The following is an 18,079-nucleotide window of genomic DNA, read 5'->3' on the forward strand; positions in this document are numbered from 1 at the left end:
TTTAGGTTCCAGGGATCGAATTTGGGACCTTGAACTTGTGAGGCAGGCAGCACCACCACTGAGCCAAATCCCTGGTCCCTTAGCTTCTTTTTAATATTAATCTTCTCAGCAACTGTGATCTTCTTTGCCTCAATTCTGTAGCTGCTCCTTTTATGATAAAACTTCAGTTTTCACATCTGCTTTTTGCTCCAGAATTTCACTGTAGATTTGGCTAAAAACAGGTAGAAGTACTCACACCACAGACTAAACACTGGGCTGCCTTAAAATTTTCTCTGCCAATTAGTCTCTGCTCTTAATCTCAGTCTGCCTTGCAAAGTCTCAGGCCATGGACAAAATGACACATTTTCTGCCAGGGTATAACACACATGTCCTCTAGCCTAACATCTAATGGAATCCTTGTTTCTATCACAATCAACAATCACAGATCTGGTTTCTCAGCAATGATCAAAGACTGGCAGGGAAATGAGACTGGCTAGGGAAAAAAATCTGATGGTTTTTCCCAGTTTATTACTTTGTTGTACCTAACAGTTGTCCTCACCCCAAGATTTCTGTGATAAAAATTTAGGCAAAACATATAAAAAGGATTTCTATTTTATATAGATGGTCCTATTTGGTTTTTTATTTGTTTATTTGTTTATGGTACTGGGGTTGAATTTAGGGGTACCCTACCACCTACTAAGCTACACTCTAACCCTTTGTATTCTGTATGCAGAGACAGGGTCTTTCTAAGCTACCCAATCGTCCCTCACACTTGGAATCCTCTTGCTGAGGCTCCAATTCATGAAAATTATTCCTGCATTTTTTTGTTGTTGTTCCTTGTATAATAAAACTTTCCCCACTCCTGAGCTATGTACTTTTCTCCTTTCTCTGGCTAGCATAGAACTTGGCCCTGAGCTTTGTTTAGTTTATGCCATAGACTGAGATGCTTAATAAGATTTCTCTAGCCCAGCCCTAATTCATTAATGACAGGAACTCTTTCGTTTCATCTTTATATCTCCAGCATTGAGCACAAAATAGGGATTCAGTAAACACTGAATTAATTAGTGAAAGAGTGGGAGAGAAGTCCTCTTAAAACAATTTTGTTTATGGGCCTAACACAAAATAGGGATATAGTAAACATTGAATTAATGAAAGAGTGGGTAAGAAGCCCTCTTATATTTTTGTTTTTGATGTTCTCTATCATTTTATACATCATTATGTATAACTGGGTTTTTTCATTGAGTTTAGTCAATCTACATACTAATAGGAAGTAACTTTTTAAGAGTAATACTCTGTCTACTGCAGGTGGGGGTTTCACCTCTAAAAGAGGAATTTTTGGAGGTGTTGGAAAACTGGAAACAATGATGTGTGTTTCTTATGGGAGAATGGAAGATCTGGTGTTCTCTGGAGCAGCTACTGGAGATATTTTTATTTGGAAAGACATTCTACTACTAAAGACAGTGAAAGCTCATGATGGGCCTGTGTTTGCTATGTATGCATTAGATAAGGTATGGCATGTTTTTCAGATTTTCTTTCCTTATCAGTTCTATAAAATTACAACCTTTGGATGGCAGCTAAAAGGAGGCCTGGATCTGTAATCTGAATGAGGAAGGGGTCATCATGGAGCTCTAGTCAAAGCACATTAAGGAGGAGGACACAAACGGTTTTATAATTCTCTTCTGTTAATTGTTTCTTCATGTGCAATTTGCCACAAATACCATTTTTTTATTCCTTTCTAATTTGCTGGTGGTTCCAGTCATGTGTGCACTCTGACCGCCAGTCCAAGACCCCCAGCACACATAAGGAAGTCCAGCTTCAGTTTTCATTTATTTATTCCCAGCTAAATGAGTTGATCCCTCAACAAAAGTAGGTTAATCTAGGACTGGGGATTTAGCTCAGTGGTTCTGGCGCCTGCCTCAAAAGCACAAGGGCCCGAGTTAATCTTAGAACAATTACAATAGAGGTTTTAGTGATTAAGTTATTACATATATTCCTCATTTAAGGGCATACCTGTTTAATTACTGTTCAGACTTAGGACCAAGGCGTGCTGCTTGGATTTATGACCCACTATTCACATTTATGACCATTTTCTTTGTATACTTTGGTATATTTTGTTGATAAAGCCTCAATGTCTTTTTTTGTACCTTATACAGCACTGTAATTTTTGCTGATTTTACTATACATGGATAGTACTGTATGTAAGAATTATACAAATAAAAGCAAAGTCATCAACTTGTAATTTCCTTTGACCATTTGTTCTGAGTATTGTAATGTACATACTATATACAATTTTTCATTTAGCAACCAATTCAATTAATGACCTATTCACAGGAACAGAACTTTGAATTAGATGAGGAGTGTCTGTATTTTGTTGATAAACCTGTTTTTTTGTGTGTTGTTTTGTTTTGAGACAGGGTCTCACTATGTAGTTGAGACTGACCTGGAACTCACTATGTAGCCCAGGCTGGTCTCAAACTCATAGCAATCCTGCCTCAGCCTCCTGAGTGCTGGGATTACAGGCATGAGCCACCAACTGCCCTGGATCACTATGTAGCCCAGGCTGGTCTCAAACTCATAGCAATCCTGCCTCAGCCTCCTGAGTGCTGGGATTACAGGCATGAGCCACCAAGCCCAGCTTAATCTGGTTTTGGATATCCTGAAAATGTTAGAAAAGATTAAAGCAGTATGAAAAATTTGTGTAAACTTAATTGATGTGCTATAACTTGACTAAACTCTTTTATTCCTTGGTAAGCTAACCTTCAAAATCATGGTGGAGGGGATATCACAGTATAATATAAAGATCGAATCTCCCTGGTTACAAATGCTGTATAGTTACTCTCAGTATCCTTGGAACATTGCTTCTAGGAAGATGCTCAAATCCCTTACATAACAGGGTGCAGTATTTGCATATAACCTGTGTACATCCTCATGAATACTTCAGATCGTGTTTAAATTACTTATAAAATAATGTCAATGCTATGTATGTTACAGTTTGCAACCATGGTGCAAAGGATGAGAGATTAGTCAGAGTTAGTGTCCAATTCAAACTCCAAGGAGGCCCAGCCACCTGCCCTTAACCAACATCCCTCAGCATGAGAGAATCTCATAAAGGCAGCCCCAAACTGATGCTTCTTCTGTGGCTTTTTATTGGTAGAACCAGGAGGCAAGGATAAAGGACAAATCTAAGTGACAGATTGTAGTATGGAGAGGAGAGGGCCAGAGCATTCACTCCTTAGGGCAATGTGTATGATCCTAATTGGACTTGTGGTCCTAGAGGCTATTTTATAATCCCTAACCATGCTTTTCCAGAGGTTTTGGACTGTGACTCCAAAAGCCCCTTATCTCTGCGTGTCCATCTCATACATACCTCTTGCCAACATCCCACATATGTAAATAGTTGTAACTCTGTATCATTTAGGAAATAGTCACAAGAGCCTGTTTAGTACACATGCAATGTTTTTATTTCCCTGTATTTTCAGTCTGCAGGTACCAAATCCACAAATGCAGAGGACCAACTCTAATAAGGTTATTTGATGTAGTAAGTTCCAAAATACTATTCTCTGTGAGCTTTGTTGAAATCCATTATAGTTAAAAGTTTGAGAAAAGAATGAATGTCAGTATTTTTCTTGAAATAAAAACTTCCAAGAACAGTTGTTATGTATATTACCAGAAAGGAAAACTGATTATGGCAAGAAATCATAAGCCTGAGCTGGAATACAGATCAAGTAAAAGAAAAAATTCAACATATTAATCTTTTTACTTTCTAGATTTTATAAAAGAAATTAATCTGGATATGAGTTACTGTGATAAGTCTGTATTGAACAAAATATGATATCATTATATGAAATATTTAGACTACATTTAATAAATGATGTTTCCTTGCAGAAGTAACTAGTTGATTTTAAAATATTTGCTAGACAAGCTCTCTACCACTGTGCTACACTGCAGCCTTTAATCGTGATAATGATTCCAATCCATGTGGTGAGTGGTTATGGTTTTAGGCTATTCCTGTCCCACAGGAACTACTTCTGGTCTGGAGCCTTGACACAGAATCAGCCATGCATGATCCCATGGGCCAAGGGCTGAGCAGTGGTCTAAGGAAATGCAGTAGACATGCAGTGAGAGTGTACTAGAGAGATATTTCCCTAATATATCATATGAATATTAATTTTTCTAGCCTTGTCTAGTTGGAAAGAAAACATTCACAAAGCTGTCTTACCCAAGGGAAGTCCATTCGGGGCTGGATGGGTGACTGGTCACTTAGATCTGCGTGTGACACCCCCCGTTTATGTCTCATCTCCTCAGGGCTTTGTAACAGGTGGAAAAGATGGAATCGTCGAACTCTGGGATGATATGTTTGAAAGATGCCTGAAGACCTATGCCATTAAAAGAGCAGCATTGTCAACTAGCTCAAAAGGTGCTACCCCCAAACGTGCAATAGAAACCTTTCTGTTCACAGGACTGGAGAAGATAGTACCATACTTCTTGTAGCAATAGTTGATAGCCTAAGTGGTTCTTCGATCCACAATCAGGGCTCTCAGTCCAGTGTTAAGAATGATTGCCTAGGACCTAGTGCTGAGGAACTATAAAAATTGAACTTATGCTAATAACCATAGGCTGGCTTTTGTATTTAAATGCATTTTTCCCCCTCTCAGGCCTTCTTCTGGAAGATAACCCTTCAATCCGTGCCATTACTCTGGGACATGGACATATCTTGGTAGGAACAAAAAATGGAGAGATTCTGGAAATTGACAAGAGTGGCCCAATGACGCTACTTGTTCAGGTACCACGACCGCACCTGTTGTAAGCCACATTTCATGTTATGCCTGGGACTAGGATGAGGTGAGGGACCCAGGGGGTGCAGAGCTTGCACAGCAATTCCCAGAGCTACACAGGCTGCCCGTTGCTATGTAACACTTGGCCACAAGCAAGCAACAACACATGTTTATTATCTGCTGTTACTGAGGTTGAGAGTCCAAGCACAGCTGACCTGGGTCCTCTGTTTAGGTTTCACATGGTTACAGTCTCATCTGAGCGCCAGTGCAAGGAGGAAATTCCTCCAGGCTCACTCAGCTTGTTGGCAGGACCCGGCTCTTGTGGTTGTAGGACTGAGGCTTCTTTTCTTGCCAGCACCCTCAGCTGCTGAAGATGGCACGTACTTCCTTGGCATTGAGGGTTTCCAGTAGCCACTCACTTTTCCAAAGCCACCAAGAAAGAAAAAAATAGTTATCCCAATCTTACATAGCATAATTGTATCTGCACACAACATTTCGTCGTGAACGTTGTCACTTTTGCTGCATAGTGTTGGTTGGACGCAAACGGGTTGTGCCACTCAGAGGGTGGTGATTATGTCAGCACATGGAAATCACCCCATGAGCATGTCTGTCACAGCCCACTGTCTGGTCACCAGTTATGCGTGTCCCTACCACAAGCAAGATGCTGCTCCTCCCGAGCCTTATCCTTAGAGCCTCACACCTGTGCAGAATCTTATCATCCAAATCAGGTCCAAGTATAGATGAGGTTCCTTCAGTATACTTCTCCTCAATCTGTTGGTCTACGAAACTAACAAGGTGAGTCTTGTATTTCTGACAAACCAAGCGTACAAGTGCTTCTTTAGGACAGGCGCCTCACTGGTCTCAACCCAGCATATTCTCCTCATCCTCCTCCTCCCCTCCAGAATCATATGTAGGTAAAATCAGATTGCTGTGCACAGCAGTGGAATCCTGAAAGAGCAGAGGAATGACCAAATTTCACTTCAGAGACGGAGTAGGCATTTTGTGGAGATGGGGCAGAAGCGGAGATAGACCTTACTGACAGGTGAAGAGGCCTAGGGAGGGGTAAAGGAAGTGAAAAAAATTTTGCCTGATGATGTGAGCTTCAGGACTTGTGCAGCTCCAGTGGGGGGCTTCACCCCCTTCCTGATCTGATTCATGCCTGGGGCTGTGTTAGAGAAGAATCCCTAAATCCCATGGAGAGGATCCTTCTCATCTGCTGCATCCTGAGAACGGGTCGGCACACACACAGTGGCACCGTGGCTGTGACGCAAGATTTCAAAAATACATATGCCCACGCCCCAGATGTCCTGAATAAGAATGCATGAATAGCCAGGCACAATGGCACATACCCCTAGTCCCAGCTACCCAGGAGGCTGAGGCAGGGGGATCACAATATCAAATTCAACCTGGATAACTCATAACTAAAGCAAAAAATTTTTAGAGCGGGCTAGGATTGTAGTTCAGTGGTACAGCACTAGAAGAGCACTAAAATACAACTAGTTTTGATCCCTGATACCACATATACAGAAAAAGATATTATTTTTAAAAAACTGCTAAATCTCAGAAACTCTATAGCTAATTGTGCCAGGCAGCCAGGATGAGAACTCTGCTGGAAATGCATCCTTGATGAGTGACTTTTATTCTCAGCTGTTCTTGCTTCTGTTGTGTTCTTCCAAACTGATTTCTTTTTTTTTTTTTTTTTTCCTTCTGGCCTGAATTTCTTGTTTAATTATATTAAAAAGTATTGATTTGTTTTTAGCCCCAGTATGTTTGAGAGTTTAAATTATTTCCATACACGTTATATTATAAAGTAGTTTAGAAAACTTATACTATAATATGATATAAATGATACTGCATTTTAAAAATATGTTATAGTTGTTAATTTTGTTTAAATATGTTTTTTTGTTTTGTTTTTGAGACAGGGTCTCACTATGTAGTTGAGTCTCACCTGGAACTCATTATGCAGCCCAGGCTGGTCTCGAACTCACAGCGATCCTCCTGCCTCAGGTTCCTGAGTGCTGGGATTTCAGGCGTGCACCACCACCCCCAGCTAATACTGTGTATTGTGGAAGCCCTTGAATAGAGTGTTTATTGTGTGAGAGGAGGAGCACTAGTTTCAAAGAGAGGAGATAAATGGCATTTCAGTGGATTTGGAAAATTTCCATAGAAAATAATCAACTCTGAATATAATTAGCTCTGTATCATGCTGTTTATAATCAGATTTATGGGTAAGGAGTAACCAAGCAAGATCCAAAGCCCCTTTCCCTGTGCCATTCAAGCTGTTTCTGTCCTGCTGCACTGTCTACTCCTATGCCATACAGGAATGCAGGTACTCATGTTAAGGGAGTATCATTTTGAACTCAGCCTGGGCAGTGGATTGAGTGAGTCTCAGCCTGAAAGCCTGTCTTAAAGTAAAATGTGCAGAGGGACTCAGCCCACAGAAAGCTCCCAGCAGAGCCATGGAGGATTTGGAGGACACACAACTTGTCCTCTGACTGTGACTCTGGGGGGAAGCTTCTGGGGACTAGACAATGGGATGGTAGGGTACCCCAAATCTCTCAAGTGAAAACTGTATCTGTGCTCTTTATACCCATGTTTTCTCAGATACTTGAATGTCAGTTCTACCAAATTAGTACTTGGCTCAAACATCTTCCCAGTTAAAATGGAATCATCCTATTGTTCTTTAGAAAGCCTCCTGCTCCCCAGAGCATTCCAGCTGCAAACACCTTTCAGATGGTTGTGCATCTTTTTGCTTCACTGAGCCAAGCCTTTTAGGAATAAACCATTTAAATCAGAAATTAAGTGAAAAAGCTGGGAAAAAAATTTGGTTTATTTTATTGTTGCATACTATCCTTTTTATAGTGCTTTATTGAATGATAAATTATAGGAAACAAATTTACTTTCTTCCTGTTAAGTGTTCATTTAAAAAATATTGCTTTATCTCAGTTATTCTAATTCATTCAGGTGTGCTTATGATAAGATATAGATGTGTGGAATTAGTCCAGAGTGTATTAGGAAACTTTCAGTTTTCTTTCTTTTCTCTGTGTGTGTGTTGGGAAGGTTACTAGGGTTTGAACCAAGGGCCTTGTGCATGATAGGCTGGTGGTCTACCACTGAGCTATATCTCTAGCCTTTTTATTTTTGTTGTGAGACAGCATCTTGCTGAGTTGCCCAGGCTGGCCCCAAACTTGCTATTCTCCAGCCTCAGCTTCTTGGGTAGCTCAGATTATAGACCTGCACCATCACACCTGGCTTCTTTCAGTTTTCTGATATCTGCTGTTGGCACACAGACCAATTTGTCAACAAATGCTGAACCTGAACTACACTCAGAACTCCCGAAATGAAAATGTAGATTTATTTCTACTTTGCCAAATGCTCTGCAGGCAAAGAGCTAAAATTGTATAAATAATATTGTTGTACAATTCTATGTCGGACAGATGTGCTTACATGTTTTACAATACAATTTTACTGAAGAAAGTAGTTTGTCATTATGATCAAGCTATTTGAGAGGTACATACATACGGTGTTTATTCAAGATAAAACAGGATAAGTGTTGATGGTATAGTGGTGAGCATAGCTGCCTTCCAATATAAAACAGGATAAGAGGGAATTTCACAATTCACCTAGATATTTGTTTCTGAAAGGGAAGATATCTGATATCACATTAAAAACCCTGTAAACAATGTATTTTGCTTTCCAAAAGAATGATTTAGCATCAAGTAGGGTCAGCTTTAAATCCAAGTGCAAAACATATTCAGTGCAATGATTTTGGGTTAAAGACGCTATTACAGTTTTAGTTCGTACTTGGACCTCAGGCTGGGATCTGGGACATTTGGGCTGATGATGGCAGCATGGTGAGAAGGACTTCCCTTTCCAGCATGGGCTTGAGTTGTTGTTTCCTCTTCCCAGGGGCACATGGAAGGAGAAGTCTGGGGGCTCGCAGTTCACCCTCTTCTGCCCATCTGTGCAACAGTGAGTGATGATAAAACACTTCGAATCTGGGAGTTATCTTCCCAGCACCGTATGCTAGCAGTACGGAAACTCAAAAAAGGTACATAACATCACCTTCCATATCTAAGTGTTCACAAGCTCCAGAATGTGCTAGATTCACTCATTCACCCCACTAATATTTACTGAGAGAACCTGTTGTTTGCCTCCAAAATACAGTAGGCAATGAGAATTCAGAGTTCACCGTAAAATTAAAACTAAGTGCAGGTAGAATTTTTCCAGAAGGATGGCCTGATTCAGTGGTGCCTTAGGTCTATTGTTCACTTTATTTTTCTTGTACTGCACAGACATTTGCCACCTGGGGGCAATATGTCCTTCCTCTTTTTATGGAGAACTGTGGGAGTCAGTTGAAACATGTCAGCTTGTAAAGAATGCTTTTTTATCATTATGACTAACAGTCTGCAGAACTTATTACTGAAAAATAAAGGTCAATTATGATAGAAAAATAATATCATATAATAAATATGTATCAAACATGTGTGTACTAGAACTAAGAGGTACACTAGGAGGCAGAAATTCAGCAAACATTTATCGAGCAGATTCTGTATCATGCACTAGGGAATTCCAAGATGAACTGTCTCTTCTCTAGTGTTCGAGATGGACAGGATTTAAATGGAGTCCCAGCAACAGGTGGGCCATTCAAATTGGGTAATTTGAGAAGAGTCTAAAAATGGATCTCTTTATAGAGAGATGAGTTAGGGCATAAAGAAATGATCTGGGGTGGTGCAGTACTACGCAGCTGATAGTGCAGGTTTCGTTACCAGCCCTGGGTCCAAAGAGACAAGATGTGGGAACAATTGCTAGAACTTGAAGATGGGATCTGCTAGCAGGCAGTGAGTGAGCCTATAGGAGACAGCTGCTTGAACGAGCACCGAGCTTCCCTGCTCTCCATCTTCCTGTCTCCTGCTGTGCTCTCCCTTGGCCAAACCTTTCCAGAAACTGGAGACAAGGAAGCTTCTGATTACTTTCTCTCCAGGCCAGCCTTAGGCACAGAGCAGGCAGAGAAGGGTGAAGAGTGAATGGAGAGAGCAAAGTGAAGCCACCCTACACGAGCAGGCACCTTGGAAACTCAGAGGAAACCTGCTACCTAGGACTGCTCCATCATGGAAGGAACACAGAGCTGAGGGTTGATGGGTCAATAAGAGTTCTTTTTTTGATACTGGGGATCGAACTTGGGTCCTTGCACTTGCGAGGCAGGCGGCAGAACCACTGAGCTAAATCCCCCGCCCAAAAAGAATTCTTAAGGCGAGAAAAGATAAGATTGAGATCTGGCTCTACAATATTTTTGTGGTTTTATGAACTGAGAATCATGAGAGTTCATTCTAGGGGAAAATACAAATGAAAACAGGTATTGAGACAGTCGTGACAAAGCTGATGGCAGCTGATCCTATGAAACCAGTGACCATGCTAGCCCTTCACACTTAGTCAACGCAGGAAGCCAGTGAGTGAGGCCTTTTTACTACCACTTGAAGATTAGGAAACTGAGGCATGGGGTACTTACATAGTTTGCCCAAGATCATACAGCTTTCGAGTATGGAACTGACTTCAAACCCAGGCAGGGTAGCCCCAGAGAGCAGCCCTGTGGATACTGCTTGATGCTATCTCCCTCTGTCATGTTGCCTCTCCTTTATCCTTAGACTCTTGGGCCTTGGCAGGTGGTGGAGCCGGGATTCCAATCCAGGTCTGAGTCCGGAGCCATCTACTTCTCCACTATAGGACTAATTTATATTGGGGAAAATGAAATTAACCACTACTAGGATGGTGCTGTGGAACAAGCAATGTTTTCTGTTGCTTTGTAGGAGGATATTTCTGAATAAGGATTATGGACGTGGGTCCTGATCTGAGTGTCAGTGGACTTTATTCTCTAGGTTAAAAGTCAAACAACAACTATTGATATATCTTAGATAGATGGGGGCTCGATTCAGCTTACCCCATGTATCGTGGTATCATTATTAACAGCTCTCCTTTTCACACTTGGAAAGTGGCCTGGTTTGTGCAGTAAACTGTAGTTCATCTAATTTTAATGGCTTCTCCCCAAGGGCAGGCTCCTTTTTTCCTTCTCCCACTACTAGCACCGTGACTGACTTATAGCACGTGAATAAATGCTAATTGAAGTAATGAAGATTTCTTTAGATGAGCCAATTTTAAGTCGTGTGAACCTTGCCTTCAGCATCCTATGAAGTGTGACAGGAGTCCGTGTGAAAGTTCAGTCTGAAGTGCCTCAGTGCGAGGCTGTGTGACTGCTCCATCCCTGGGGCCGGGCTGACAGCACTTAACGGTGGCTGTGGTGACGGTGTTCTCCTATGGACTGTGGCGATGGTCATACAACTCTGTGATTATATAAGAACTACTGGATTATACACTAATAGGTGGATTGTGTGATACATGAATTCTGTCTCAGTAAAGCTGAAAAAAATAGTGGTGAGGGCTATCCTGACCTTCTTCCTAGTGGTCTACTTTGCTTTCTCCAGGGTGTGCTTTTATCTTGCTTTTTCTCCTTTTACTCAGCCCAGCCTTGCTCTATAGAGCCAATTTCTCCCCGACTCTTCACTTTTACTTTCTCCAATAAACTTTGCCACTGCTTTAAAAAAAATAGTGGTGAGGGTGGCTATATTCTTAATTTACCTTCCTATTAAACATACTCCCAAAACTCTATACTCCTCCATGAGAAATCACTCCTCCTGTGATCCTACAAGGCAGTGGAAAATATTGCTTGTTCCGTATGAGTATCCTAATAGTGATTAGTTCTACAGAAATCCCTGAGAGAACTGTCCTATTCCATTCTGCCCGTGTTGGAGGAGGCAGACCCCAGAACCTTTATCTCTAGAATTGTACATCGTAATCCATGGAGCAGAGAATCAGAGTGGCTGAAGTTAGACTAATGAAGCTTTTTAGGTAAAACAAGTTTGTGTGTAAGGCATGAGACCCAAAATAAATGATAGCTAAAATTTTTATTCTAGAACTCCAGTTCTAAGATGGGTCTTCTTTCCTTAGAAGCTGGAGAGAAGGTATATTACATTTCTACTCCTTTCCTTGCTCACCCCACTTGTCTTTTGATTTGTTTTTTGAAACAGGGTCTCACTATGTAGTTGAGACTGACCTGGAACTAACTGTGTAGCCCATGCTGGTCTCGAACTCACAGCGATCCTCCTGACTCAGCCTCCCAAGTGCTGGGATTACAGGCGTGCGCCACCACGCCCGGCTTTCCCACTTGTCTTTTGAAAACTCCTAGAATTTAGATGCTAAGAAATGAATGGGTGAAGCTTACAAAAATTGAAAATGTATTTTTGATATTTTGATCATTGTCTTTGGATATGGGAAGAGATTTTGTAAATTATGAAATTTTACTGCTCGGTGATGTAATAGGACCTTGCATAGCAGACATGTGCAGACTTCCCTGTTTCTCCATTGCGTTTGTGTGGCATTGAGGTGCTGGGTGACAAGTGTTCTCTGTGGCTTCTTCTGCAGGTGGAAGATGCTGTGCCTTCTCCCCAGACGGGAAAGCCTTAGCAGTCGGCTTGAATGATGGGAGCTTCCTGGTGGTGAACGCTGACACGGTGGAAGACATGGTCTCTTTCCATCACAGAAAGGAAATGATTTCTGATATAAAATTTTCAAAAGGTGACAGAGGCAGCAGATACTTTTGAAAATATCACAGTCCTGGAACTCCCGAAAAACTTAAGAATGGACATTTAAAATGTTTCTTTGACCTTTACCCTACTTGAAGATGCTACGTTTATGAGATTAATTCCCACATAAAGGGCTTTGGCGTTAACTGTACGCTTTTCTTTGTAGATACAGGAAAATTCCTCGCTGTGGCATCCCATGATAACTTTGTGGATATTTACAACGTACTCACAAGCAAGAGGATCGGCATCTGTAAAGGAGCTTCTAGCTATATCACACATATTGACTGGGATTCTCAAGGTAAAGCATGTTCTGGCTTTTAAGGTATCATTTCTATTTTTAAAAAAATCAATGTCCATTCATGTATTGTTTCTGGAGAGAATGATGCTTGAGTTTTGACAAAAATATGGAAATAGCCATAGCAATATAAGTGGCTTTAATTTTACAGCCAGGAAGCAGTTGCTGTTAACATCTGGAAAATTTTCCATCTTCTAAAATTGTTATATTGTTATACAGTTAAAACCACTGAGTTTTGAGACCCCTGAAGGTATACAATGTCTCTTGTTACCATATAAACCACCACCTTGCCTTTGAGCTGATCGTGCTGTCATTGTCCTGGGTCTCTTCCTTCCTGTTTTCCTGTTTGTGGTCAAAGAGTCACCTCCTAGAGAATGGCCCCAAAAGACTTTAATAATTTCATCTTCCAGTGGAGACAGAAAAGTACACTGAGCTTGCCTAAAGTATCTTTGCTCTCAAAGGCTTCCTGCCTGCCCCCAGTTTTTCCTCCAAGTCATGCCCACAAATTCCACAATGACTTGTGTTTATTTAAACATCTAGCTTCTACATTTGCACAGTGTTATGCCAGGATCTACAAGTGAGACATGGCTCCTACCCTTGGTGGGATTTATGGTTTGGCGAGGGAGCCATCATTGAACTAATATGAGAGCACAAACTGGGCAAGCTGTGGGTGTAAGAAGTGGTGAGTCTTAGCTGAAGAGGTAAGCCTGGGCTCAGGATGAGCCAGGCCAGCGTTACAGTGGGACGTACGTGTTATTAAGTGGACCACTTTTAGATCCTTTCCCAGGGACTTGGCTGGTGTTAAGAGGCTGCAACAGGCATTTAGGAATGGGCAGTGCCCTCCTTTTCAAAGAAATCGTAGTCTGTTTTGTTAGAAAATCATAAAGCACAATGTGGGCTCTGAGAAAAGGGCTCCCAGGGGAATCCACTCTGTGGAAGGAGTGGCCTTCCAGAAAGATCTTTAGAGATGACCAGGAACTCTCCAAATGGCAAAGTCAAGGAAGAGCATTCCAGGCAAAAGAAACAGGATATGCAAAGTCATGAAAGTGGGAGGAACAGGGTGTTTAAGAGCAATGCTGAGTGGCCAAGTGGGGTGGAAGGGAGGGAACGTGGACAGGCAGAGAAGGACAGAGTGAGCAGGGATGCTCACATCATGCTGGGAAACTAACGGTGAGCTTCATTCTGTTCATGTTATTTAGAATGGGGCCTTACCCATTGTGTCGGGACAGTAAGTGAACCCAGAGTTGAAGAATACCTAATGTAAACCACAGAGAGAGGTGATGAGAGCCCCAGAAAGGAGATGATGTCAGAGACACTGAGATACTTTGTTTCAAGTATTCTTCAAGTAGCAGCCATAGACCAAGCTTGGCAGTCCTTCTGACAGGCAGGTTTTCAGTTGTAGCTGGACTTACTGCCCTGGAATTTGGGTTTTACTTCAGCTGTAAAAGTTGCAGGAGTTTTATAAAGTACAATATATGGGTGCAAAGCATGTGATTTACTGTAAGAGGTACAAGTGCTAGTAAGGGCAAAGGGAGATCAGGTAAGTCCCTCTCACTCTCATGTCAGGGCAGTGCAGGCTGGCCAGAGCACTTGGGGGCTTGGCTGGTGTCATGACTGGGCAGGAAACTGGCCTGGAGGTCACCTAGGCCCTGCTGAGACCAAACAGATCCGTGGAAGTAAATGCTTCTCAGACTTTTTCTTTGGTATTCTCTGCTCTGCTGCTGTTGTTTAAGCACTCATTTCTCCCCTTTATTCTCTTATCAGGTACCATATGGCCTGATGGCTTTTATTTCAAGTGTATCACATGCAATACGTGACACAAAATCCTACCCCTACAGTCACTGTTAGGAGTTAGAACCTGTTACTGTCTATATTAGGAAGTGAGAGACCAAGAGAAAATGGGATATGTGAAGAGTAAATTTTTATTTCAGGATTTTAAAAGTTATATTGAATTGTGGTAAAATGCATGTAAGATTAATAATCTTAATCATTTTTAAACAAAAAGTCTCAAAATGTCAAGTACATTCCTACTGTTGTGCAGCCATCACCACAATTTCCAGAACTCTTTCCATTTATACAACTAAAACTCTCTACCCGGTAAACAGCACCTCTCCATTTCTCCCAGCCCTGATGACCATTGGCATCCTTTCCTGTCTTTTATGCATTGGCCATCCTAGGTATGTCATGTACATGGAGTTACATGGTATTAATGTTTTTGTAAACCGTTTTGCTCAGCAAAACTTTCTCAAGGTTCATCCATGTTGTAGCGTGTGTCAGGATTACCTTCCTTTTTAAGACTGAATAATTTTTCATTGTATGTTTTGCATTTTTAATATATTTATCTCTTGATAGTTGGATTGCTTCCACATTTTAGCTATGATGAACGATGCTTCTATGAACATGGGTGCACACATCTCTACAAAGCTCTCTTTTCAGTTCTTCAGGATACATATGTATACACCCAGAGATGAAACTACTGGATCACATGATAGTTAAGTTTTTGAGGAATATCCATACTGTTTTCCATAGCAGCTGCACCAGTTTACATTCTCACCAACAGCAGCCAAGAGTTCCAGTTTCTTTCTGTTCGTGCCATTTTCTTTCTATTCTTGCCATTATTTTCTGTTTTCATTTTGATGGTAGTCATCTGAATGGATGTGATTTGGTGTCTCATTGTGATAGTGATTTGATTTGGGAGAGTTGTTTTTTTGTTTTGCTTTTGACTCTAATTTTGAAAGTGTGTGGGCTGTGTATCAGATGCTGTGAATTAAAGGTGAATAAGTCCAGGTTGGAAGACATAAAATTTTGGCCAGGATGAGTGGCTTGCTGCTGTTGAGGAGCCTGGGTGAAGGTCTGTGTGAAGTACCTCAGTATGGAGCTGTCATTTGGTGGGGAGAGACGAAACCTCACCATTACTGTAATTAGGCCAAGGCTGGCCTCTTAAAGCTCACGACCACAGGAAGGGTATCAAGAGTGAGGAGGAGAAAGATAGCCTCTTTAATAAGTGGTGCTGGAAAAACTGAACCTCAACCTGTCAAAGATTAAAACTAGACCCTTATCTTTCACCATGCACTAAACTAAAACCCAAGTGGATTAAAGATCTAAATATTAAAAAAGAGTCACTAAATTTGCTGGAAGATAAGTTAGGCAGAACTCTTGAAGACATTGGCATAGCAAAAGACTTTATGAACAAATCCTCAGTAGCATGGGATCTAGCACAAAGAATCAACAACTGGGATCTCATCTTATTAAAAAGCTTCTTTACTGCAAAAGAAACCATCAAAGAGCTAAGAGACAACCTACAATGTGGGAAAAAAATTTTACCAGCTGCTCCTCACACAAAAGACATACAATACATAAAGAACTCAAAATAATCAGCCCCCCAAATATAAAGACCCAATTCAAAAATGGGCATCTGAAATGAACAGACATTTCTCAGACAAAGAAGTAAAAGCAGCAAGTAAATATATGAAAAAATGCTCCACATCACTGGTCATTCGAGAGATGCAGATGAAAACAGCACTGAGACTCCACCTCACCCCGCAAAGAATGGCTGCTATCAAGAAATCAAACAACAACAAATGTTGGCGGGGTTGTGGGGAGAAAGGAACCCTTCTCCATTGTTGGTGGGAGTGCAGACTAGTGCAACCACTATGGAAATCAATATGGAGATACCTCAAAAAACTAGGGTTAGAGGTTCCATTTAACCCAGCCATCCCTCTGCTGGGTATCTTTCCAAAAGAATTAAAAGAATCATACCACAGTGATATATGCACACTCATGTTTATAGTGGCATAGTTTATAATAGCTAAAACTTGGAAACAGCCCATATGCCCATCAGTTGGAGACTGGATAAAGAAGATGTGGCTTTTCTATAAAATGGAGTACTGCTCAACCATAAAGAATGAGAAATTAGAGTCATTCATAGGAAAATGGATTCATATTGAGTATATACTCTTAAGTGTAATAAATCACACATGTGTAAATAGCAAATAGTTTCTCTGGTATGAAAAACTATAATTGTACATAAGATCCTAATGATATAATTGACAAGTGAAATAGGAAGAAAAGGATTAAAGGTGTAGGAGAAGTGGGAAGGGTAGGGGAAAGGAAATAAGGGAAAAGAAAACAATATAAGAAAATGAAAAAATGGAAATAAAGTTTTTGTAAATCGAGAAGGGAGGAGGGGGTGAAGGGAGGGCAGGGGTAAGGGGAAAAAGTGAGAACCAAGATGTGTCATGTAAAGTACAAGATCCCAGTGATGAATGTAGCTGTACTGTATGCCTAAAATGTACCAATAAACTCAATGAGGAAAAAAAAAAAGAGTGAGGAGGAGAAAACTAAGGTCTTTGAAGATCACCTCACCTGTTACTAAGGACCTCTCAGTCAGGTGCCTGTGTCAGACCAAATGGTTTCTGATTTAAGAGTAAAGTAGAAATCCTTTTGTTTTTTTTAACAGTTGGAAATTTTATTTTTTATTTTAGTTTATTAGTACATGTGTGTAGTACATAATGCTTACATTCCTATGGGAAGTTGGTACATAACACATTTTAATTAGCTTTTTATTCCTTACCCCTTCCACCTCCTTTCATCACTTGATACCCTTCCCCTTTGAGAACAATCTGTCTCACTACTTCCCATTATCTGTCTTTTATTTTTCTCTTTATTTTCACTCTAGGGTTCTCATATAAGAGAAACCATGGACATTTAAGCTTGTGTGTCTGATTTAGTTAGCTTGACAACATAGTCACAATGTGCATCCTTTCCCTACCAACAACTCAAGTTTATCTTTCTTTATAGCAGAGTAACACTCCGTTATGTATAAATACCACATTTTCCTTGTCTCTTCATCTGTTGATGGACATATGAGGTGCTTCCAAGGTTTAGCTATTGTAAATTGTGCTACTGTAAACATGAGTGTGCATGTACCACTGCAATATGATGTAGAATGGGAACTTCTAGTTTCAGTTTTTTAAAGAATCTCCACAGCTGTTGTGTTAGTTTACATTCTCCCCAACAGTGTACAAGGGTTCCTTTTTCCCCACAGCCTCTCCAGCATTTGCTGTTATTTGTTTTTTGATGATGGCCATTCTTTGTGTGGGGTAAGATGGAATCTCAGTGTTGTTTTAATTAATTTGCATTTCTCTAACAGAAAGAGCTGCCACATGTTGAACAGCTCTTCATGTATTTATGGGTCATTTGTAATTCTGCAAAGTATTCTTTTCCCTTGCCATTTTTGATTGGGTCTTTTATTTTGGAGCGTCTACTTTTTTGAGTTCTTCGTATAGTTTAGATATGAGTTCTCTGGTGGACCATTGGCAAAACTTTTTCTCTTTCTGTGAGTTGTCTTTTCACTTTGTTTGTTCTCTTGCTGTGCAGAAGCTTTAAAAATT

At 40.7% G+C, this 18,079-nt stretch overlaps 1 protein-coding gene across 1 annotated transcript in view; it reads left to right on the top strand.

Moving 5' to 3' along the window:
* Positions 1-18,079, top strand: part of Eml6 (EMAP like 6) — a 251,167-nt gene that overhangs the window by 168,233 nt on the left and 64,855 nt on the right. Inside the window, exons 19-24 of the mRNA XM_010615906.2 lie at positions 1,285-1,487; positions 4,285-4,396; positions 4,635-4,762; positions 8,664-8,805; positions 12,231-12,383; positions 12,558-12,689. Of these exons, the coding sequence (XP_010614208.1) occupies positions 1,285-1,487; positions 4,285-4,396; positions 4,635-4,762; positions 8,664-8,805; positions 12,231-12,383; positions 12,558-12,689 (870 nt within the window). The remainder of the gene's footprint in view (positions 1-1,284; positions 1,488-4,284; positions 4,397-4,634; positions 4,763-8,663; positions 8,806-12,230; positions 12,384-12,557; positions 12,690-18,079) is intronic.

This window comes from Fukomys damarensis, unplaced genomic scaffold, assembly GCF_012274545.1.
Source record: "Fukomys damarensis isolate Sample0158 unplaced genomic scaffold, DMR_v1.0_HiC HiC_scaffold_2, whole genome shotgun sequence".
Classification (NCBI taxonomy): domain Eukaryota; kingdom Metazoa; phylum Chordata; class Mammalia; order Rodentia; family Bathyergidae; genus Fukomys; species Fukomys damarensis.